The 18,662-nt window shown below is 45.5% G+C and overlaps 2 protein-coding genes across 5 annotated transcripts in view; one reads left to right on the top strand and one right to left on the bottom strand.

The window, feature by feature from the left end:
* The first annotated feature begins 6,590 nt into the window (after nucleotides 1-6,590).
* On the top strand, nucleotides 6,591-9,813 carry OPN1SW (opsin 1, short wave sensitive). The gene is made up of 5 exons (XM_008063590.2): nucleotides 6,591-6,942; nucleotides 7,216-7,384; nucleotides 7,686-7,851; nucleotides 8,132-8,371; nucleotides 9,571-9,813. Exons 1-5 carry the CDS (start codon nucleotides 6,597-6,599, stop codon nucleotides 9,688-9,690), a joined length of 1,041 nt encoding a protein of 346 aa, XP_008061781.1. The 5' UTR covers nucleotides 6,591-6,596; the 3' UTR covers nucleotides 9,691-9,813.
* A 988-nt stretch (nucleotides 9,814-10,801) lies between these two features.
* The window catches only part of CALU (calumenin), a 31,424-nt gene continuing 23,563 nt past the window's right edge, over nucleotides 10,802-18,662 (bottom strand). For 3 of the 4 annotated variants that reach the window (XM_008063588.2, XM_021715276.1, XM_021715278.1), the window contains exons 6-7: nucleotides 14,434-14,633; nucleotides 10,802-13,203 (exon numbers count right to left, since the gene is read on the bottom strand). In XM_008063588.2, coding sequence (XP_008061779.1) covers nucleotides 13,099-13,203; nucleotides 14,434-14,633 — 305 coding nt within the window. In that variant the 3' untranslated portion in view covers nucleotides 10,802-13,098. The remainder of the gene's footprint in view (nucleotides 13,204-14,433; nucleotides 14,634-18,662) is intronic. The other variant, XM_021715277.1, reaches the window with a different exon arrangement.

The raw sequence follows: 18,662 nt of genomic DNA, 5'->3' as shown, positions 1-18,662 counted from the left end.
AAAGGGATGAGCTGACTCAAGCAATCTGGTGGTGATCTTGGCCTTGTGGTTTCTGCAGTCTTAGCTGGAACCCTCCAGTAACTCCGACAGGAGTCCTACATGTGGGTGAGCTTGGGCGTGGGTTGTGCACGTGCATATATGGCAGCGTCAGTCTTTCAGAAATAGCTGACGAGTGTTCATCAGCTCTTTTAACTCAGGATTCAAGGGAAATTGTGATCTATCCTGGTCAACCTAGGATACAGCTTTGCCCTTATGAACCCAAACATGTATCAGAGGGGACTGTGAGGCTTGGAGGAAGGTCCATGGCTGGTCAATGCTGCAGGCCTCACCAGGCTGCATGGCCAAGCATAGTCATGCCCTGGGGAGCCAGCTCACAACAGGGGAATGGTTGGCCATGCACTCATGCGTCTGTGAATGTTGGAAAAGGAAAAGGGTGGAAAAGGAAGGAGCTAGCATGGGCTTGCTAAGAAAAGTCCTATGAAGCCCACTCATTTCCCTTCAAAAGATTTTGACAGGGCCGATAAGATGGTTTTTTTTTCTGAGACGGGGTCTCGCTCTGTCACCCAGGCTGGAGTGCCGTGGTGCAATCATGGCTCACTGCGGCCTTGACCTCCTGTGTTCAAGTGATTCTCCTGCCTCAGCCTCCTTAGTAGCTGGAACTACTGGTATGTGCTACCACACCTGGCTAATTTTTTTTTTCTTTTATAGAGATGGAGTCTCACCGTGTTGCCCAGGCTGGAAAAAGGCTTATCAAAGCAGTACCCTAAGGAAGGGAGCGTCTGGATTTTAGAAAGTATTTGACACATTTATTGAACAAATGGAGAATATCAACTGGAAAATAGGGAGATGAAGGAGGGACTGAGAAATGGTGCCCAAAGATAGGAACCAGGAATTAGGTCTTCCGTGGAGTGCCACAGAGCCCTGACTTCATTTCATGCCCTCTATCCTGGCAAAATGGGGTTGGTGTGGGGAACCCAGTCTCCCTATGTGAATGGTTTTCTTCCGTACTAACGGGTTCTTAGAGGAATCAGATCATTTTTTGTCATTCAACTTGGGTTGAGCTGATAACTCGATTGTCAGCCAGGCTTAGCACTCTGCCCTGTGTCCTCACCTGGAGGGGAGTGCAGCCAAAAGGGTAGGAAAGGGTGTACAGGAGGTTCGGCTTAGCGGCTGGGCTTCCCTTGCTTTCTGGTAAAGCACCTCTTGGTCAGTACTCGTGTGCTGGGGGTGAGCGTGGCACGGGAAGGGCTCCAAGTATATCCCTGCTTGAGCTAGAGAGAGAAGGGAGCTGCAGAGCCTCTCCTCTGACCATGATAGAGCCACGTCAGAGACCAGGGTGGGAGGACAGCCAGGAGGAGACAGCAGCCAGGGTGGTCTTGCCACAGGATGTTCAGAACCATGGAGAGACGGAGGCCCAGCCCGCCTCCCACCCCCAGGCACTCACACTAGGGCCTTTCTGTTTGGCCAGTGCTTCCCTCTGGCCTTGGGGGATTTGTGTGCTGTGTATGAGGAGGGGCCAGAGTTGGGAGGTGAAGCCAGTACACCGGGGAGACTCCACAAGGGTCTGGCCTGGATGGAATGACAGGACATACCCAAGAGATGAGCAGAAGGCCCGCACGTGGCCCCAGTCCACAGGAGCACTTACGTGACCCCATGTGTGAAAAGGATTTCTTTTATTGACTGCAAGTTCACTGAAGTTCACAGTGTGCGTGGGTGTCCCAAACTCCAGCCCAAGCTTAGACCTGGTGACAGTGGCTGCAACAAAGAGGAGGGGGCTTGCCCCTGGCTCTGTCCAGGCTCCTCTGCAGGAGAGCGCCTAGCCTGGGCCCTGCTGTGTCCAGACAGCAAAGGGCCTCTGGACTCAGGCCTTGCTCAGGCTTAGCCTGAAGACAAAGACGTCTATGGGGAAAAAGTGGTCTCGAGAGTGGTGATGAGGAGGTGGAAGGCGGTCAACTGAGGCTGCTTCCAGCGGAGGATGGGAGTCAGTAGGGGGAGGTACTGGGAAGGGAGATTTGATCTCCTCACAAAGAATGTTCTATCTGTTCCAGCTGTCTAGAGATGGACCTGGTACCTCAGGAGGGAGGGAGGGCCCCAATGATGACCGCAAGTGTGCTGTTAATGCTTAACATGTGCCAGACCCTGGGCCGCCAGCTTCATCGGGGGTTTCTCATCGAAGCCTTCCAACAAGCTTATGATGGAAAGGGGGCTACTCTCAGCTCTGTTTTGCAGATGAGAGACTTGGCTCAGAGAGGTCAGGTCCCGAGGCACATGGCCAGGAAGTGATGGCACTCAGATGCCATCTCGGCAGTCCAACTTTGTTATTCACTCTGGTTCTGTCACCTTGGTCCTGAACGATTAGGACTCAGGCTGCAGAATGACTGTCAGAGACTCATTCACATTTTCTTTTTTTTTTTTGAGTTGTTCACTCTGTTGCCCAGACGCAGTGGCACGCTCCTGGCCACTGCAGCCTTGACCTGCTGGGCTCCAGCGATCCTTCCACCTCAGCCTTCCGAGTAGCTGGAACTACAGGCGCGCGCTACCATGTCCAGCTAATTTTTTGATTTATCATAGAGATGAGGTCTCGCCAAGTTGCCCAGGTGGGTCCCGAACCCGCGGGGTCAGGTAATTCACTCACCTTGGCCTCCCAGAGCGCAGGATTACAGGCTGAGCCACCGAGTCCGGCCTCATTCACATTTTCAAGCAACAAAGAGATGAAGGGCCAACTGTATGCCCAGGGTACTGAGCCTAAGGCTTAGAGAGGATGAATATGGCTCCGATTCTGGCCTCAAGGAGTCCCCTGTGTTGCTGATGGTTGTGGTGTGAAAGTATTTCTTAACTCAACTTGCTTGTCTTATCATATCTGAGAATCTTTGAGATGAGGAGCCATAGCTGTTGACTCTGACCCTGCAAGGAGACGCTGGAGAGAGTGAGCTCTGTGTTCAGTTTTGCTTCTGGTTTCATTGAGTTTTCTGTTCTTCATTCATTTCAATTTCATGGTTTCCTATCTCCTCCTATTTACTTTGGGTTTAATTCACTCTTCTTTTTTAGCTTCTTAAGGCGAAAGTTTACATTTTAAATGTTTCTTCTTTTCTAGGCAGGTGCAGTGGCTCACGCCTGTAATCCCAGAACTTTGGGAGGCCTAGGCAAGAGGATTGCCTGAGCCCAGGAGTTTTCGACCAGCCTGGGCAACATGGCAAGACCTTGTCTCTTGTAAATCAAAAACTTAGCCGGGTGTGGTGGTGCACGCCTGTAGTTCCAGCTACTTGGAAGACTGAGGCAGAAGGACCACGTGAACCCAGCAGGTTGAGGCTGTGCAGCTGTGATCATGCCACTGCACTTCAGCCTCGGCAACACAGTGAGACTCCAAGTCAAAAACAAAACAAACCCCTCCCCCACCAAATTTCTTCTTTTCTAATATAAAATGCTTAAAGCTATACATTTCTAAGTACTGCTTAAAGAGCCTCCTTCAGTTTCTAATACATTGCTTTTTATTGTTATTAGCACAAATTCTTTCAAGTTTCCCTTATGATTTCTCTTTTGACCTATGGAGTATTTGGATGTATATTGCTTTTTTCTTTCTTTCTTTTTTTTTTTTTTGAGTTGGAGTCTCACTCTGTTGCCCAGACTGGAGTGCAGTGGCTGCTTTCAGCCACCGCAGCCTCGACCTGCTGGGCTCCGGCGATCCTTCCACCTCAGCCTTCCGAATAGTTGGAATTACAGGCATGCACTACCACGCCTGGCTGATTTTTTGATTTATTGAAGAGATGAGGTCTCGCCAAGCTGCTCATGTGAGTCTTGAACCCACAGGCTCAGGCAACCCACTCACCTCAGCTTCCCAAAGGCGTGGGATTACAGGCTGAGCCACCGAGCCCAGCTATATTGCTTATTTCTAAGTGCTTGGAGATTCTCTAGATATCTTTCTGTCACTGATCTTTCAGTTCACCGATTCTTTCCTTTGCTGTCAAATCTGTGGTTAAACCATTCAGTGAATTTTCCACTGTATATATTATACTTTTCAGTTCTGAAATTTCCATTTAATTCTTTTTTATTTTTTAGAGTCTGGGTCTCACTCTGTCACCCATGCTGGAGTGTAGTGGTATAATCATGGCTCACCACAGCCTGGACCTCCTGGGCTCAGGCGATCCTTCTGCCTCAGCTTCCTGGGTAGTAGGCACTAAGGATAGACACCACTATGTCAAGCTAATTTTTAAATTTTTTTGTAGAGACAAGGTCTCGCTATGTTGCTTAGGCAGGCCTTGAACTCCTAGGATCAAGCAATCCTCTCACCTTGACCTCCCAAAGTTCTGGGATTACAGGTATAAACCACTGTGCCCAGCTGAGGCTCGGTTTTATCCTTTGCTACTCTGAGTCAGCTTTGGTTTGTCCTTAGTCTTAGAACAAATCTTTAGTCCTGGGACACTGATTTTAGCTCTGTAGTGTGATCTTTTGGGATTTTTAAGTGGAAAGCCTTAATGTGTTTAGCATTTGGCCAGTCCCTCTAATTTGGGATTCAAACTCAAATGCTTTCTTTGCTGCCATGGCTGCCAGTGGAAATCTCTGTTCAGCTTTTTGGACCTTCAGTTGTTGCCTTTTGCTGGGCTCCGTGGCAATCCCTCCATTCACAGTTCAGCAGTCTACAACTTGAGGGCAGTTTACATGCAGATTTAAAGGCTTCACGCTCTGTGGATTCTCTCATTTAGGAAACCTACCTTCAATTTTCAGCTGCTCGAAAGTCCAAAACTCTGTCCTCTGACTCTTCAAGCCAATAAAAACTGTGCTTCCTGCTCAAGTCTTTGTTGTCTCATGCCATGTACACTTGGGAGTGCTCTTGGAAAAAATCAGTTTAAATGTAGATGGTAGTCAGGCATGGTGGCTCATGCCTGTAATCCCAACACTTTGGGAGGCAAAGGTGAGAGGATTGCCTGAGCCCAGGGGTTTGAGACCAGTCTGGGCAACTTGGCAAGACCTCGTCTCTATAATAAATCAAAAAATTAGCTGGGTGTGGTGGCATGCTCCTGAAGTTCCAACTACTTGGAAGGTTGAGGCGGAAGGATCGCCCAAGCCCAGCAGATCGAGGTTGTAGTGGCCATGAGTGTGCCACTGCACCACTGCACTCCAGCCTGGGTGACAGAGTGAAGACTCTGACTCAAAAAAAGAAATAAAGCAAAAGATATATAAAATAAATAAATGTAGATGGTTTCTCTTATTCAAGAGTTGAGTCCCTTTCCATTTCTGCCTGCTTTTGGATACTTTGGGTGCTTTTATTTTTTTATTATTTATTTATTTATTATTATTATTATTTGAGTTGGAGTCTCACTCTTTGTCGCTCAGGCTGGAAGGCAGTGGCACGCTCACAGTCACTGCAGCATCAACCTGCTGGGCTTAGGTGATCCTTCCACCTCAGCCTTCCAAGTACTACTGGAACTACAGATGCACGTCATGACACCTGGCTAGTTTTTGTGATTTATTTGGAGATAAGGTCTCACCAAGTTGCTCAGGCTGGTCTCGAACCCGCGGGCTCAGGCAATCCTCTCGCCTTGGCCTTCCAAAGTACTGGGTTTACAGGCTGAGTCACCATGTCCTGCCCTTTGGGTGCTTTTAAATAGTTGTCTTTCATATTTTGTCCAGTTTATAATTTGTTTCCTAAGAAGTGTTCATCTAACAAACTATTCTGCTGTTACTGGACCATCCTTTCACTTTGAACTCTACTTAGTGTCACTTTTGGTTCATCTATACGAGTTTATTTATGACCTGCTGAGGTGGAGAAGAAGAAACATTCATAAAGCCTAAGTGTAGTGCTGAGTGCAAGTGCGGGTGGCACTTGGAGCAAAGGTGATGTCACTGGGGTGGGCATCACTAAGGGGTCTTGGTGAGGCAGGCTGTGAGGGATATGCAGGATGTGGATGGACAGACAGGAGGAAGACTGGCGACTTGTTGAGCTAAGGACAGGGGTAGGCATGATCATGGTGTGAAGGCAGCAAGCAGACCAACGTCAACCTGGCCAGGGCCTGAGTAGAAAAGGCACGAGGCAGGCTGGCTTGAGGATACCCTTGACCTCTGGGCATCGCTGGTCTCTCTCTGTCCTGTTCCACCCCACTCCATGCCCTTTCCTGCAGCCTGAGCCTCGTGCCCAGCCTCTCTGGAGAGGGAGACTTAAGTCAGGCAACTTCCACGAAGGGGCAGATGAGGCACAGAGACTTTTAGGGACACAGTTGTGCCAGAAGTCAAAAGGAGAGGAGTGCCCCCAGAGCTCCAAAGATCAACAGCAGAAAGGTGGGGGTATCTTCGCTGCATGTGGGTCAGCACCCCCAAGCCCCGGAAGCCCACTTCTGCTCATCCCAGCACCAGCACGGCATACCTTTGAGCCCAATCTTTTATCCTCTGAAGAAACAATCGGCTTTGGGACCACAAAAGGTTTAGGTAGGAGTTTAGGGAGTCCTAATCCCAAATTCATCCTTGGGAGGATTAGGATTGGCACTGTTTACTCAGGGAGCCCAAGTGTCTTTAGAGGAGGGGATCTGGATGGGGAGGAGGGAGTGGTGGAAGGATCATCTATAAGAGGAATCAGAGGGGGTGTGGGGCATCCCACGAGCAATATGTCAGAGGAAGAGGAGTTTTACCTGTTCAAGAACATCTCCTCGGTAGGGCCGTGGGATGGGCCTCAGTACCACCTTGCTCCTGTCTGGGTCTTCCACATCCAGGCAGCCTTCATGGGCGTGGTCTTCTCTGTGGGGATACCACTCAACGCCATGGTGCTGGTGGCCACGCTGCACTACAGGAAGTTGCGGCAGCCCCTCAACTACATTCTCGTCAACGTGTCCTTGGGAGGCTTCCTCCTCTGTATCTTCTCCGTCCTACCTGTCTTCATCGCCAGCTGTCGAGGGTACTTCGTCTTTGGCCGCCATGTTTGTGCTTTGGAGGGCTTCCTGGGCTCTGTAGCAGGTACTGCAGGGAAGGGAGTTGGGGAAGGCAAAGGACACTCCTCCAGGATTGGAGCCAGGGAACAGGCTTTTGGGTTGGAGGAGATCCCCAAAGAGGAGGCTGGTGCTCTTGGGGATACTGGGGTACAAAGCATCCTAGTTTGGCTAAAACAGGATGCTGGGGTTTTCACTCCATCTTCAGCCCGACCCCATCTCTCTGCTCGCTCCCCCTCATCTGTCCCCCAGTCAGGCTGGGTGGGGCTGTCTCCCTCATTTTCCTCCCATCTTGTCACAGGTCTGGTGACAGGCTGGTCACTGGCCTTCCTGGCCTTTGAGCGCTACATGGTCATCTGTAAGCCCTTTGGCAATTTCCGCTTCAGCCCCAAGCACTCACTGATGGTGGTCCTGGCTACCTGGACCATTGGCATTGGTGTCTCTGTCCCACCCTTCTTTGGCTGGAGCCGGTGAGAGCAGGGCGCTCAGGTTGACATAGGTAGAGGGAGGGGTTGGGTGTCCGCTACTTCTCATAGAGCTGGTGGAGGTGAGGGAGGCGGACTGCGGTATACCAGAGCAGACCTTGGCCCTGCAGTTGGAATGGCCGTGACCACTACTGCTCAGGACAGGACCCCCCCACCCCGCTGAAGCCATTTTGGCATTCTCTGGGCTCTAAGTGGGGAGCACAGGCCAGGAATCTCAGTTTCTGCTCCACGCATTCCCGTGGGGCCTGCAGCGAGCAAGTGTGGGTGAGTTCTTGGTCCTCTGCAGGTTCATCCCTGAGGGCCTGCAGTGCTCCTGCGGTCCCGACTGGTACACCGTGGGCACCAAGTACCGCAGCGAGTATTACACCTGGTTCCTCTTCATCTTCTGCTTCATCATGCCTCTCTCCCTCATCTGCTTCTCCTACGCACAGCTGCTGAGGGCCCTGAGAGCTGTGAGTGGTTTCGAGAGTCAGGGAGGTATGGTAGGGGGCTCCAGCTGGAAGGGAAGGGTGGGGAGCACTCTAGAACATAAGACATGGAAAAGTCCACAGCCAAAGAGGGGGGAACTAGAAACCGGGAAGTGGGAGCAGGGAGGATAGAGTCAGAGGGACTAGGCCAGATGCTGGGACAAAAAGAGGCAGAGTGAGTACATCATCTGTCCCATGGAGAGGTGTCCAGAGAGCTGGGCCTTGAGGGTCAGGAAGGGGGACCAACTACTCTGTGCCCCCCCAGGTGGCTGCCCAGCAGCAGGAGTCAGCAACAACCCAGAAGGCTGAGCGGGAGGTGAGCCGCATGGTGGTGGTGATGGTGGGATCCTTCTGTCTCTGCTATGTGCCCTACGCAGCCCTGGCCATGTACATGGTCAACAACCGGAACCATGGGCTGGACCTACGACTTGTCACCATTCCTTCCTTCTTCTCCAAGAGTGCGTGTATCTACAATCCTATCATCTACTGCTTCATGAACAAGCAGGTAAAACTCTGTCCACATTTCTGTGAGACCTTGGTCCAGAAGACCCTGGTTCTTTCCTCACCAATGACTTTTAACTTGAGGGTTTCTAGGGGTGGACAAAAGAAACCCTCTGTAAGCCCAGGGAGGAGGTGCGGTCATCAAGACAATACAACCCAGGAAGGATAAACTGAGTTAAAAAAATTAAGTTGCTCCAAAGAACAGGATAAGTGAAAAGGTTTTCTGTTCTGTCAAAAAACTCAGAGATCAATAGTTCTTAATTTCCAGACCTCCTTGCCTTTCATGAGTTTTAAAAATTTTTTTTATTTTTTTGAGTTGGAGTCTCACCCTGTTGTCTAGGCTGGAGTGCAGTGGCATGCTCATGGCCACTGCTGCCTCGACCTACTGGGCTCAGGTGATACTTCGGCCTCACCCTACCGAGTGGCTGGAATCATAGGCATGTACCACCACGCCTGGCTGATTTTTTGATTTATTGTAGAGACGAGGTCTTGCCATATTACTGAGGTTGGTCTCGAACCCCTGAGCTCAGGCAATCCTCTTGCCTAAGTCTCCCAAATTGCTGGGATTACAGGCGTGAGTCACTGCGCCTGGCTCTTCATGAATTCTTAATCCCTTCCAACTTCCAGTCTGCAGGAACGTGTGTGAGAGGCACACATCACAACACACGCATAAATCTCTAAAACATCTTATCTGAAGGTGTCGGGGCCTCCTATCCCTAATCCCAAATCGGAGCTAATCTATCCCAAACTCAGATGAATCTAGGAGAGTGTCTGACTTGTAGGGCAAAAGCCCTACTTTCAGAGTAGTTACTTTGTTTCCTCAATCTCAGAGATAGATTCAAAACTAAATTGAAATCTGGATGGAACAGGACTGGCAGTTCTTTCCAGCTGGGGGCACTTTCTAGTGATAGTGGGGCAGGCGGGCCCACTGCTGACAGCACTTTTCCAAAGCAGGCTGGTTTGTGAAGCTGACCAATAGCAAGGTCTCAGATTTAACTGGAAGGCTTAGGGATTATTGCTGTAGACTCAGGAGCTCTAGACTGGAATCTAGCTATTTTTCAGGATGGGGAAGATATATTCAAAATCAACCTGAGGACATCTGGGTATAAGGCATTGGGCAAGGTTTGGGGATAGAGAACAGGGTCTTCTTCCCCACAGTGCCTTGTCTGTCAAGGTCCTCTCCAATTCTGCCTTTTCTTCCAGTTCCAAGCTTGCATCATGGAGATGGTGTGTAGGAAGGCCATGGCAGATGAATCTGACACATCCAGCTCCCAGAAAACAGAGGTTTCTGCTCTTTCTTCTAGCCAAGTCAGCCCCAACTGAAGACCCCATACTGACCTGTTTGCAACAACTAGAATTTTACACTTGAATGTCTACTGTCTGCATCAGAAACCAAACTACTAACAACACAGCAAAATGTTGGCAAGGGGAGTGATGGCAGTTTGGGGAGTCAACCCTCCTTTTCTTTCTACTCCCTTCCTGCCTACAGAGCTACTATTCCCACATGGTTTATTTCAGACCACCCAAAGAACATTTCAACAATCATGAGTTTTTACTCCTAAGTGTCTTCATGCATAGCACTTGGAGAACCGAGTTCTACATTTGAGGCAACTATAAAGGATTAGGGTTGACTTTTCAGTGTACAAATAACAAATACTTTTCTTTTTAATATTATATATGTATGTATTTCTCCTACTGGGGATCTATTCTGAGTTGATGTATGCTAAATTAGAGCAAACTTAAGAAAACACCCTAGAAATGGGAAAGACACACACACAAAAAATAAAAACCCTTTAGTAGGCCCCAAATACGAGTTTGAAAGAATGTCTTGACAACTGCTACAGCTCTGGCAGGAACAGCCATGTCCACAAGACTTGAGACAGCATGGATTATTCCAGGTGCTTCCCCCCCTCTACCTCCATTTGGCTATATTTGTTTTAAACTGTATATTTACTAAAGTTAATAGTTTTTACATGGTATGAGGAAATTCATTTTTAGAGCAAATTAATTCACTTGATGCTCTAAAAATGAATTTCCTCATACCATGTAAAAACTATACCAAAATACTCAAGAAATTCTCTCTTATACTCTGTACGCTCCCTGTACCCCCCAGAAAGAGCCTTTCTGAAATAAAAGTCAAGATGTTTTATATACTATCAGAATGGCTTGTGTTTGATATAATTATATAACGAGAGCTGATCTTCTCTCCAGTCATACAGCCTAAAGGAAACAAAGAAGGGTATAGCTGTAGTGAGAAGGAGGCTCGAAGATACCTGAGAACAGGCAAAATGAGCAACCACTTGGGAGAAGGCAGTGCTCCTTCTGGGTCTAGGGAGAGGGAACTTATAGGAGAGTTCCTTTTCTGTGACATTTTATAGCACCCTTAAGTCTAAGTTCTAATTCTTAGAGAATGAAGGTCACACATACTCCACAATGAATGTAAACAGTTTTATTTAGAAACAGATAGGTACCTGTTTGCATTTTAGAATATAAAACTTGGTTTACACTCTATAAAAAATAACCAATATCCAAATTGAAGAGAGCTAGCATTCACAGAACACACGATATGGGTGTGTAGCTACTGTGCACCAGCCTCAGGCTTTATTTAAACCAAAAAAATAATCCAAGGGGCTCATTAGAGATTAGAGATTAGATGCTGGGTCCCCAGCATCCAAAAGTTGTCTCAGCAGATTAAGGTATGCTTTCTAAGCGTGTAACTTGAACACAAGGCCTGAGCTCTCCACACCTAGTGAGGTGCGAGGCACTCTTGCCACACAATTCACACTCTAAGTCAGCCAGGGTTGGTGACATTAGTAATTAACTCTGGTCTTCTTAGTAGTAAAAATAGGGAATCCAGAGGGCAGAGAATTTCCATTGCCCTATATTGGGGTTAAACTTAAAAAAAAAAAAAAAAGAGTATATCCATTATCAAGAGCTCAATACAAAGGCTGGGGTCAAGACACATGATCTCTGGCTTTTTAACATCCCAGGGAGCCCACCTCAACATGACTGTGGAAGACCAAAGGATACCCCTAGGTTCAGATGAGAATAATCACCCAGCACCACCTGAATGTATCATCCAGAAAGAGGAAATAATAAAGGTTATACATATATATATTGATCTTGGTAACCTGAGGGCTAAAAACTTGGAGTACAATAATTCTTCCCCAAAGTGGTCCACCTGTAAGAAAGGGACCAAAAAGGACAGCATTTGTGTTGCATAAAATACAGGTAAAGTGGAGTTGGGAACAGAAGGTGCTCTTCAGCTCTTTCTACATCTCTCTCTGATAAGGACTGGCAAACTGTTGACCCATGATACACTTTTTTCTTTTTGGTAACAGGGATGGAGGAGATGAGGGAATGGGGTGTGACAGGTCAAAGGCAGGAAGGGTGTGCAATGGTCCTCACACCAAAGAGCCCTCTCCGTAGGTCCTCTCATTTCTGAGTGAGCTCAAGCTCTCCAGCAGACTCAGGAAGAGGCCTGGGAGTAAGTGGTTTGCATCATGAAGTATGAGGATCCCTGGTACATTCAGCAGCATGTGGTTTTTGGAAATCAGCCCACAAGATAAGAACACTGCAACCAAGTTCATAACTAATACTGCTAATTTAACAATGTCCAAAAGAGAAAGGTAAGAAAAAAAAGGCTCACTATGTTGGAAGGTTCTAAGCTTTCATATAAGTTGTCCTATAGTCTTTATTTTATCTTAGGCTTTCTTAAGAGAATTCCCATTCAGTGACCATTTCTCTCATTAAAGGCACTTTCAATGACATGATTGGAAAGGAGTGAATTTTAATTGTAGTGAAACCAAGAGTCATTCCTTGGCACACTTGGGGAAGAAGAGCCGAATGGGGCACTTACTGATTTCACCAGGCAAATAATTATGTTGTGAGCATTTCAACAGATGCTCACCCCCCAAAAATGTATGCCCTAAAAAACACTTGTATTTTTCCTTTAGTTTTCCAGCTGTTTCTATCTATAGCTCTGTAAAGAGATCACACTCACTACTTGATTGATTTTCAAGACACTGGCCCGAACTCTTCCCACCACAGCTGTGCTTGACAAAATTAGCAAACAGCTAAGTCCTACAGGGTGGGAAAAGGAATGAAATCAATTTGGGCCAAGGTTTTTTACAGCAAAGGGATCTGTCCTGGCCCAGTTAATGGCAGCATCAGTTGCTAGACCTGTAGCAACTCAATTTAATATGTGGCCCCTACTACTTGTGAAATGTTAATACTTTTCAATAGGAAAGGTTAGGTGTGATCTCTCTAAATATAAATTGTGGAGTATACTTTTTTTCCCTCTTCTCTCTCCTGAACATTTACTGATCACAGGCTTAAAAAATTAGTTAAGTGAGAATTACAAAAATCACGATAAGGGGTTGAGAAAGAGTCAAGGGCTAATATTTGCCTGCAAGTGTGAGCTGAGGATCTTGATCCTTCATATCATACTCCCAACTAGAGAACAAATACAAAAATAAACACACCATGTTACACATAATACAAAGTGTGAACCTACAAACACAAGTGTACTAAGTAGAGGTGTTCCTCAGAAGCACGGCTTCCCTCCAGTCCCTCGGAGAGGAGGAGGAAAAGGGACGGGATGGTTTTCCTTACGCCTTTTCATGTCTTAAAAAGTTTGTAATAACAGTCTCAGTAGCTCAAACAATTTCATGTGAAACCAGAAGCTGTAAAAATAAATTACTTTTGAGGAAATGCAGGTTCCTCTGCATCTCAGAACTCATCATGCCGTACCAAGGCCTCCCCGAAATCTGTGGCCTGGCTGCCAACAAATAAATCATACTTGTCAACAATCTCCTCCTTGGTAAGCTTGCCATCCTGAAATTAGAGAGAGCATTGGATTGAAGTAGAATATAATTCCCATAAATTTTGAAACACTGCTATAGAATAATGGGGGTTAATCAGGATTTAAGATTCTAACACCTACTAAATTAAATGCAAACTCAACACTTACCCCTCATACAAAGAGGGTGAAAACAGCAATTAATGCATTGTTTTTATCAAGAAAGTTTAAGCAGAAGGATATAAATACCTCAACAACTCAATGCTAGAGATACAAGTTTGTTTCCCGAGGAGAAAATGCTTCTTTGAAATCAAAATATGGCACATCTCCTAGATATGGAGAGATGGTCAATAATAACTGGACACTTCAAGGTAGATCAAATCACCATCTAACAGGAACAACAAAATCTGCCACTATCAAGCCCAGTCCACACCTCCAGCCTGCCTTAGCCACCGATGAGATTCCAGACACAACCCCAAATGAGGGCTCAGACATGCATCTCAAACCCTATCTAGATTCCTGAGGGATGACTACATAAGTTGTTCTTCTCAAGGACACAGACCTACCTACTAAAGTGACTCTGAGTAAGAGCTCAAAACAGACCAACCCTAGAAAGGCTGTGAGACAAGACGGTTCATTTGAAACCGAAGATGAGCCTAGATAAAAGAATTGTCCAAAATACTAAAATCTCCATCTTTAGACCGATTTTCAGTTTACTCTAGAGCATTCAAGTATCTGAAAAAAGTGACAGGGCTTGGTGATAACACTCCTAATGAACAAAGTGCCTCAGATAATTGATCAAGGACAATTTTAACAGGTTAACATTTAACAATTTTAATAAGTTGCTTTATAACCTACTGAACCTAGTTTTAAAAAGGATATTTGACTTAAGAAAAAATAACCAGTGTTGAGTAGGCAGAATGAGCCTACAACAGGTAAAGCAACAAAGGAAAAGTCAAAAAAAGCAGGCAAAGAAAATAAATGTCATGGGGATCCCAAGGATGAAGCATGCTTGGGCATAGGCTATACACAGAGGTTCTTTTCTGAAGCCCACGTTCCCACAGTGCTATGAGCATTGGGCAGAGAGATTTCTAAAATGAGATCAGATAGCCCTGAAAGGTTTTAATCGCCAAATTTAGATACTTAGCAGGCTTAGACTAATTAAGCCTACATACCCTGACAGAATCTCCATGTATCTTGATGGAAAAGTTTTAGGCAATCCTCCAGCAGCAGACATCTAAAGTGCCTGGGCCTGGTCAACTTACCTTGTTTTGGTCTGATTCATAGACCAGGTGTCTGGCTTCTGCCTCTGCATGATCGTAGTCTGAGGGAAGGATCCAGTCTTTGGTCTCTTCTTTGTCCATCTTCCCATCACGGTTCTTATCTCGAAACTCAACAAACTGTTCTCGCTCTGTCTTTACCCATTCTGGCTCATCAGCATTCCCATCATGGCTATACATGTCACCTGGGTGCACAGACACACACACACACAAAAGAAGGATTTGTCTTTTCCAAAGACTGCCTCATGCTAATCAGCCCAAATCTTTCTTCCTCATCTGGGCTCTCAACTGTTTGGAACCCAGAAACGGTTACAAGGGTATTTTAAGTCAAAAAGATCTTAGAAAGCAAGTTATTTTCCTGAGGCTTAATTACTAATTTTGCAACAAGAGTATCTCCAGTTGCTAATTTTGAGTCACATGAGAGCAAGAGACCGTATACCTTAATAAATGCAGAAATAAGAGGAGACGATTAGCCTTAGGAAGGATGACAACTAGCCAGTTCCCACATTTCATTTCACTCCAAGGTAGCTAATTAGAATACACCACTGGTTTCAGAAAGGCACAGTTTTATACTCTCTAGGAAACCTGAGAAGTGTTATGTTATGAGCTCAAACTGTCTTACCATCCAGTTACTACATAAAGCACATGACACCAGTGGCCTTCAGTTGGACACAGAAACTCTGTCAAGGAGCACACTGGAAAAGGTCAGTTATGAGAAAATCACATTCCAGAACTTCAGTTCCATACAGTTGTTCCTAAACATTGATCTGCATAAGAACGCACCTTTCGCCATCAAGACTTCTTTCCCATCTCCCTTTCCCACTTTATAAAAGAAAGGCATATTCTCATTGATGGGAAACTCACTAGAGTGTAAAAAGCTTCAAGATGATGAAAAAGGGAAAATTAGAAATTAACATATCTGGTTGTTGTTTTTTGTTTTTGTTTTTTTTTGAGTTGAAGTCTCACTCCATGGCCCAGACTGGAGTACAGTGGCCGCTCCCGGCCATCGCAACCTCGACCTGCTGGGCTCCGGTGATGCTTCCACCTCAGCCTTCCAAGTAGCCAGAACTACAGGCGCGCGCTACAGCACCCGGCTAATTTTTGATTTATTGTAGAGATGAGGTCTTGCCAAGTTGCCCAGGCGGGTCTCGAACCCGCGGGCTCAGGCAATCCACTCACCTCAGCCTCCCAAAGCGTGGGATTACAGGCTGAGCCACCGAGACCGGCTCATATCTGGTTATTATGTCTAGAAATATAATGCTGACTTTAAGAATGCAGAAGTCTGAAAAACTGAGTAACCAATTCTTTTGCATGTCAAAAGGTTTTCAATTTGCCTGGCGTCTTTTAAAAAAAAAAAAAATTATTTATTGTCTATTTTGTGACTGACAAGTAGCATAAACACTCCCAAATCCCCGTAAAATTAAACAAAAAAAAAATGCAACCAAGCAATGGTCACATCGTGATATATTGAACACTATAATTTTTAAAAATGTAGTAGCAGGCAGGGTGCAGTGGCTCACACCTATAATCCCAGTACTTTGAGAGGCCGAGGTGAAAAGACTGCTTTAAGCCACGGGTTTGAGACCAGCCTAGGCAACTCGGTAAGACTTCATCTCTACAATAAATTGAAAAATTAGCTGAGCATGGTGGCACATGCCTGTAGTTCCAGTTACTTGGAAGGCTGAGGTGGAAAGATGGCCTGAGCCCAGCAGGTTGAGGTTGCGGTGGCCGTGAACATGCCACTGCATGCCAGCCTGGGTGACAGAGTGAGACTTCAACTTAAAAAAAAAACAGTAGTAGCAACAAAGAATCATTTTCTTTTTAATTATTATGAAATGCAAAAGTAACAGCTAACATTTACTGAGCATCATAATAAACATACTATTTATATTATTTATATTATCACTTTTGTTATTATGGAAACTTTCAAATATACACAAAAGTAGAAAATACTCCAAAGAACTCCCATTTATCCATTGTCAAACTCAATAATCATCAAGTATTTGCCACATGTTTCATCTTTCCCTTTTTCCTTCAATTATTTTAGGGCAAATCCCAACATCACCTTATCCCTATATATTTTTTAAAGATATCTCTAAAAATTATGGGCATTTTCTTATAAAGCTATAATGCTATTATCGTATTTTATAAACACAATTCCTTGGTATAATACCCACTCAAATATAAATTTTCTTATTATCTTTTTAAAGTTGATTTGTTCAAATTATTCATATGAATGATGGTAGGTAAGAAGTTGCTAATGGCATTTAGTGTTTAAACGTTATAGATTTATTTTGGAATTAAGGTGCTTTAAGATGTCAATATTTACAACCAACAGAGATTATTATTTACAACTGTTTTAAATTCTAACTAAATATTTTAGATGCCAACTTTACCTGAGTGTTAAGGGTAGAAATACTTCCTTTGTCTTAAACTCAAAGAAGTTACTCAGTGCAAAACTTCTTTTTTTTGCAAGATACAGGACATTCAGAACATGTATTTGTATGGTCCACCAGGCCAGAGCCCTGCCCTAGCTATCCTGAGGGTTGAGGAGATCTGTTTACATTACACAGACAGGCTGGCGTGGTGGCTCATGCCTGTAATCCTAGCACTTTGGGAAGTCAAGGTGGAGGATTGCTTGAAGCCAGGAGTTTGAGACTAGCCTGGGCAACATAGCGGGACCTATCTCTACAAAAAAAAAAAACAAAAATTAGAATATACAATACAATATAATGTAAGTACATCTTAAGGCTGGATGAGTAAAGATGATAAAGAATACTATTTAAATTTCTATTTTAAAAAGATTCAGTGTATTTGATATTAAGAAATTATTAATTTTTGGAGTTAAGATTACCTTTTAAAAAAAAGGTTTTATAAATACATATGCATCTTAGAGATACACAACCAGATGTTACAGAGAAAGTGAGACAATGATTGGGATTGACTTCAAAATAAGAACTAGCAGGAAGCAGACATGGCTGAGAGTTGGGGCTATGAGTGATAGTGCTGAGGCTGGGGAGAGACACATGGGCATTAATTATGCTATTCTGTCTAATTCTGTGCGTGTTTGCAATGCTTTATAATAAATTTAAAAAATAAAAATAATTAAGCAGCTTAACTTTGAGGGTTCCTTATTTTTTTTTTGAGTTGGAGTCTCACTCTGTCGCCCAGACTGGAGTGCAGTGGCCGCTCCCGGCCACTGCAGCCTCAACCTGCTGGGCTCCAGTGATCCTTCCACCTCAGCCTTCCGAGTAGCTGGAACTACAGGCGTGCACTACCATGCCCGGCTCATTTTAATTTATTGTAGAGATGAGGTCTCGCCAAGTTGCCCAGGCGGGTCTCGAACCCGCGGTCTCAGGCAATCCACTCACCTCAGCCTCCCAAAGGCGCGGGATTACAGGCTGAGCCACCAAGCCCGGCTGAGGGTTCCTTATTAATGCTAAATTTTTTTTTTTTTTAAGTTGGAGTCTCACTCTGTCACCCAAACTGGAGTGCACTGGCCATTCCCAGCCACCACAGCCTCGACCTGTTGGGCTCCGGCGATCCTTCTGCCTCAGCCTTCCAAGTCACTGGAACTACAGGCATGCGCTACCACGCTCGGCTAAATTTTTTTGACTTATTGTAGAGATGTCTCACCAAGTTGCCCAGGTGGGTCTTGAACCCACGGCTCAGGCAATCCACTCACCTCAGCCTCCCAAAGCGTGGGATTACAGGCTGAGCCACTGCGCCCAGCATTAATGCTAAATTTAAGAGGCAAAGAACTTTGTTTCCTTATGATCTCTTTCAACAGGGCAGAAATTGGCAAATGCTTAAAGACTGGAAGATACCGTTGGAGAATTTTAGATTTGCAAAGCCCAGCATCCCAGATGTAAAAGTGCTTGCATTAGTTACTGACTAGGAAAATTAAGTGGCTGGACACAATGTCTCACGCCTGTAGTCCCAGCTACTCGGGAGGCTGAGGCAGAAGGACCACCTAAGGCAGGAGGTCAAGGATGCCTGGGTAACAGAGTGAGACCTCGGCTCAAAAACAAAAAACAAACAAACTAAAAAAACGAAAAGTAAAAAAATAAGTCAGGCGTGGTAGCGTATGCCTGTAGTCTGAACTGAGGAGGCTGTGAAGGAAGGACTGCCTGAGGTTGAAGCTGCAGTAAGCAATAAAGGAACACACACACACACACACACACACACACACACACACACACACACACACACAA

The sequence above is a fragment of the Carlito syrichta genome, unplaced genomic scaffold (genome assembly GCF_000164805.1).
Source record: "Carlito syrichta isolate Samal-C Ts95f unplaced genomic scaffold, Tarsius_syrichta-2.0.1 Scaffold306949, whole genome shotgun sequence".
Classification (NCBI taxonomy): domain Eukaryota; kingdom Metazoa; phylum Chordata; class Mammalia; order Primates; family Tarsiidae; genus Carlito; species Carlito syrichta.
Note: the sequence above shows the minus strand (reverse complement) of the source record. Positions and strands in the feature narration are given on the sequence as shown.

Excerpts from the sequence above, each read along its gene's own strand:
- OPN1SW (XM_008063590.2), top strand. The coding sequence starts at position 6,597 with ATGTCAGAGGAAGAGGAGTTTTACCTGTTCAAGAACATCTCCTCGGTA. Across the intron at positions 6,943-7,215 it reads CTTCCTGGGCTCTGTAGCAG|GTCTGGTGACAGGCTGGTCA; the intron begins GTACTGCAGGGA and ends ATCTTGTCACAG. Across the intron at positions 7,852-8,131 it reads TGCTGAGGGCCCTGAGAGCT|GTGGCTGCCCAGCAGCAGGA; the intron begins GTGAGTGGTTTC and ends GTGCCCCCCCAG.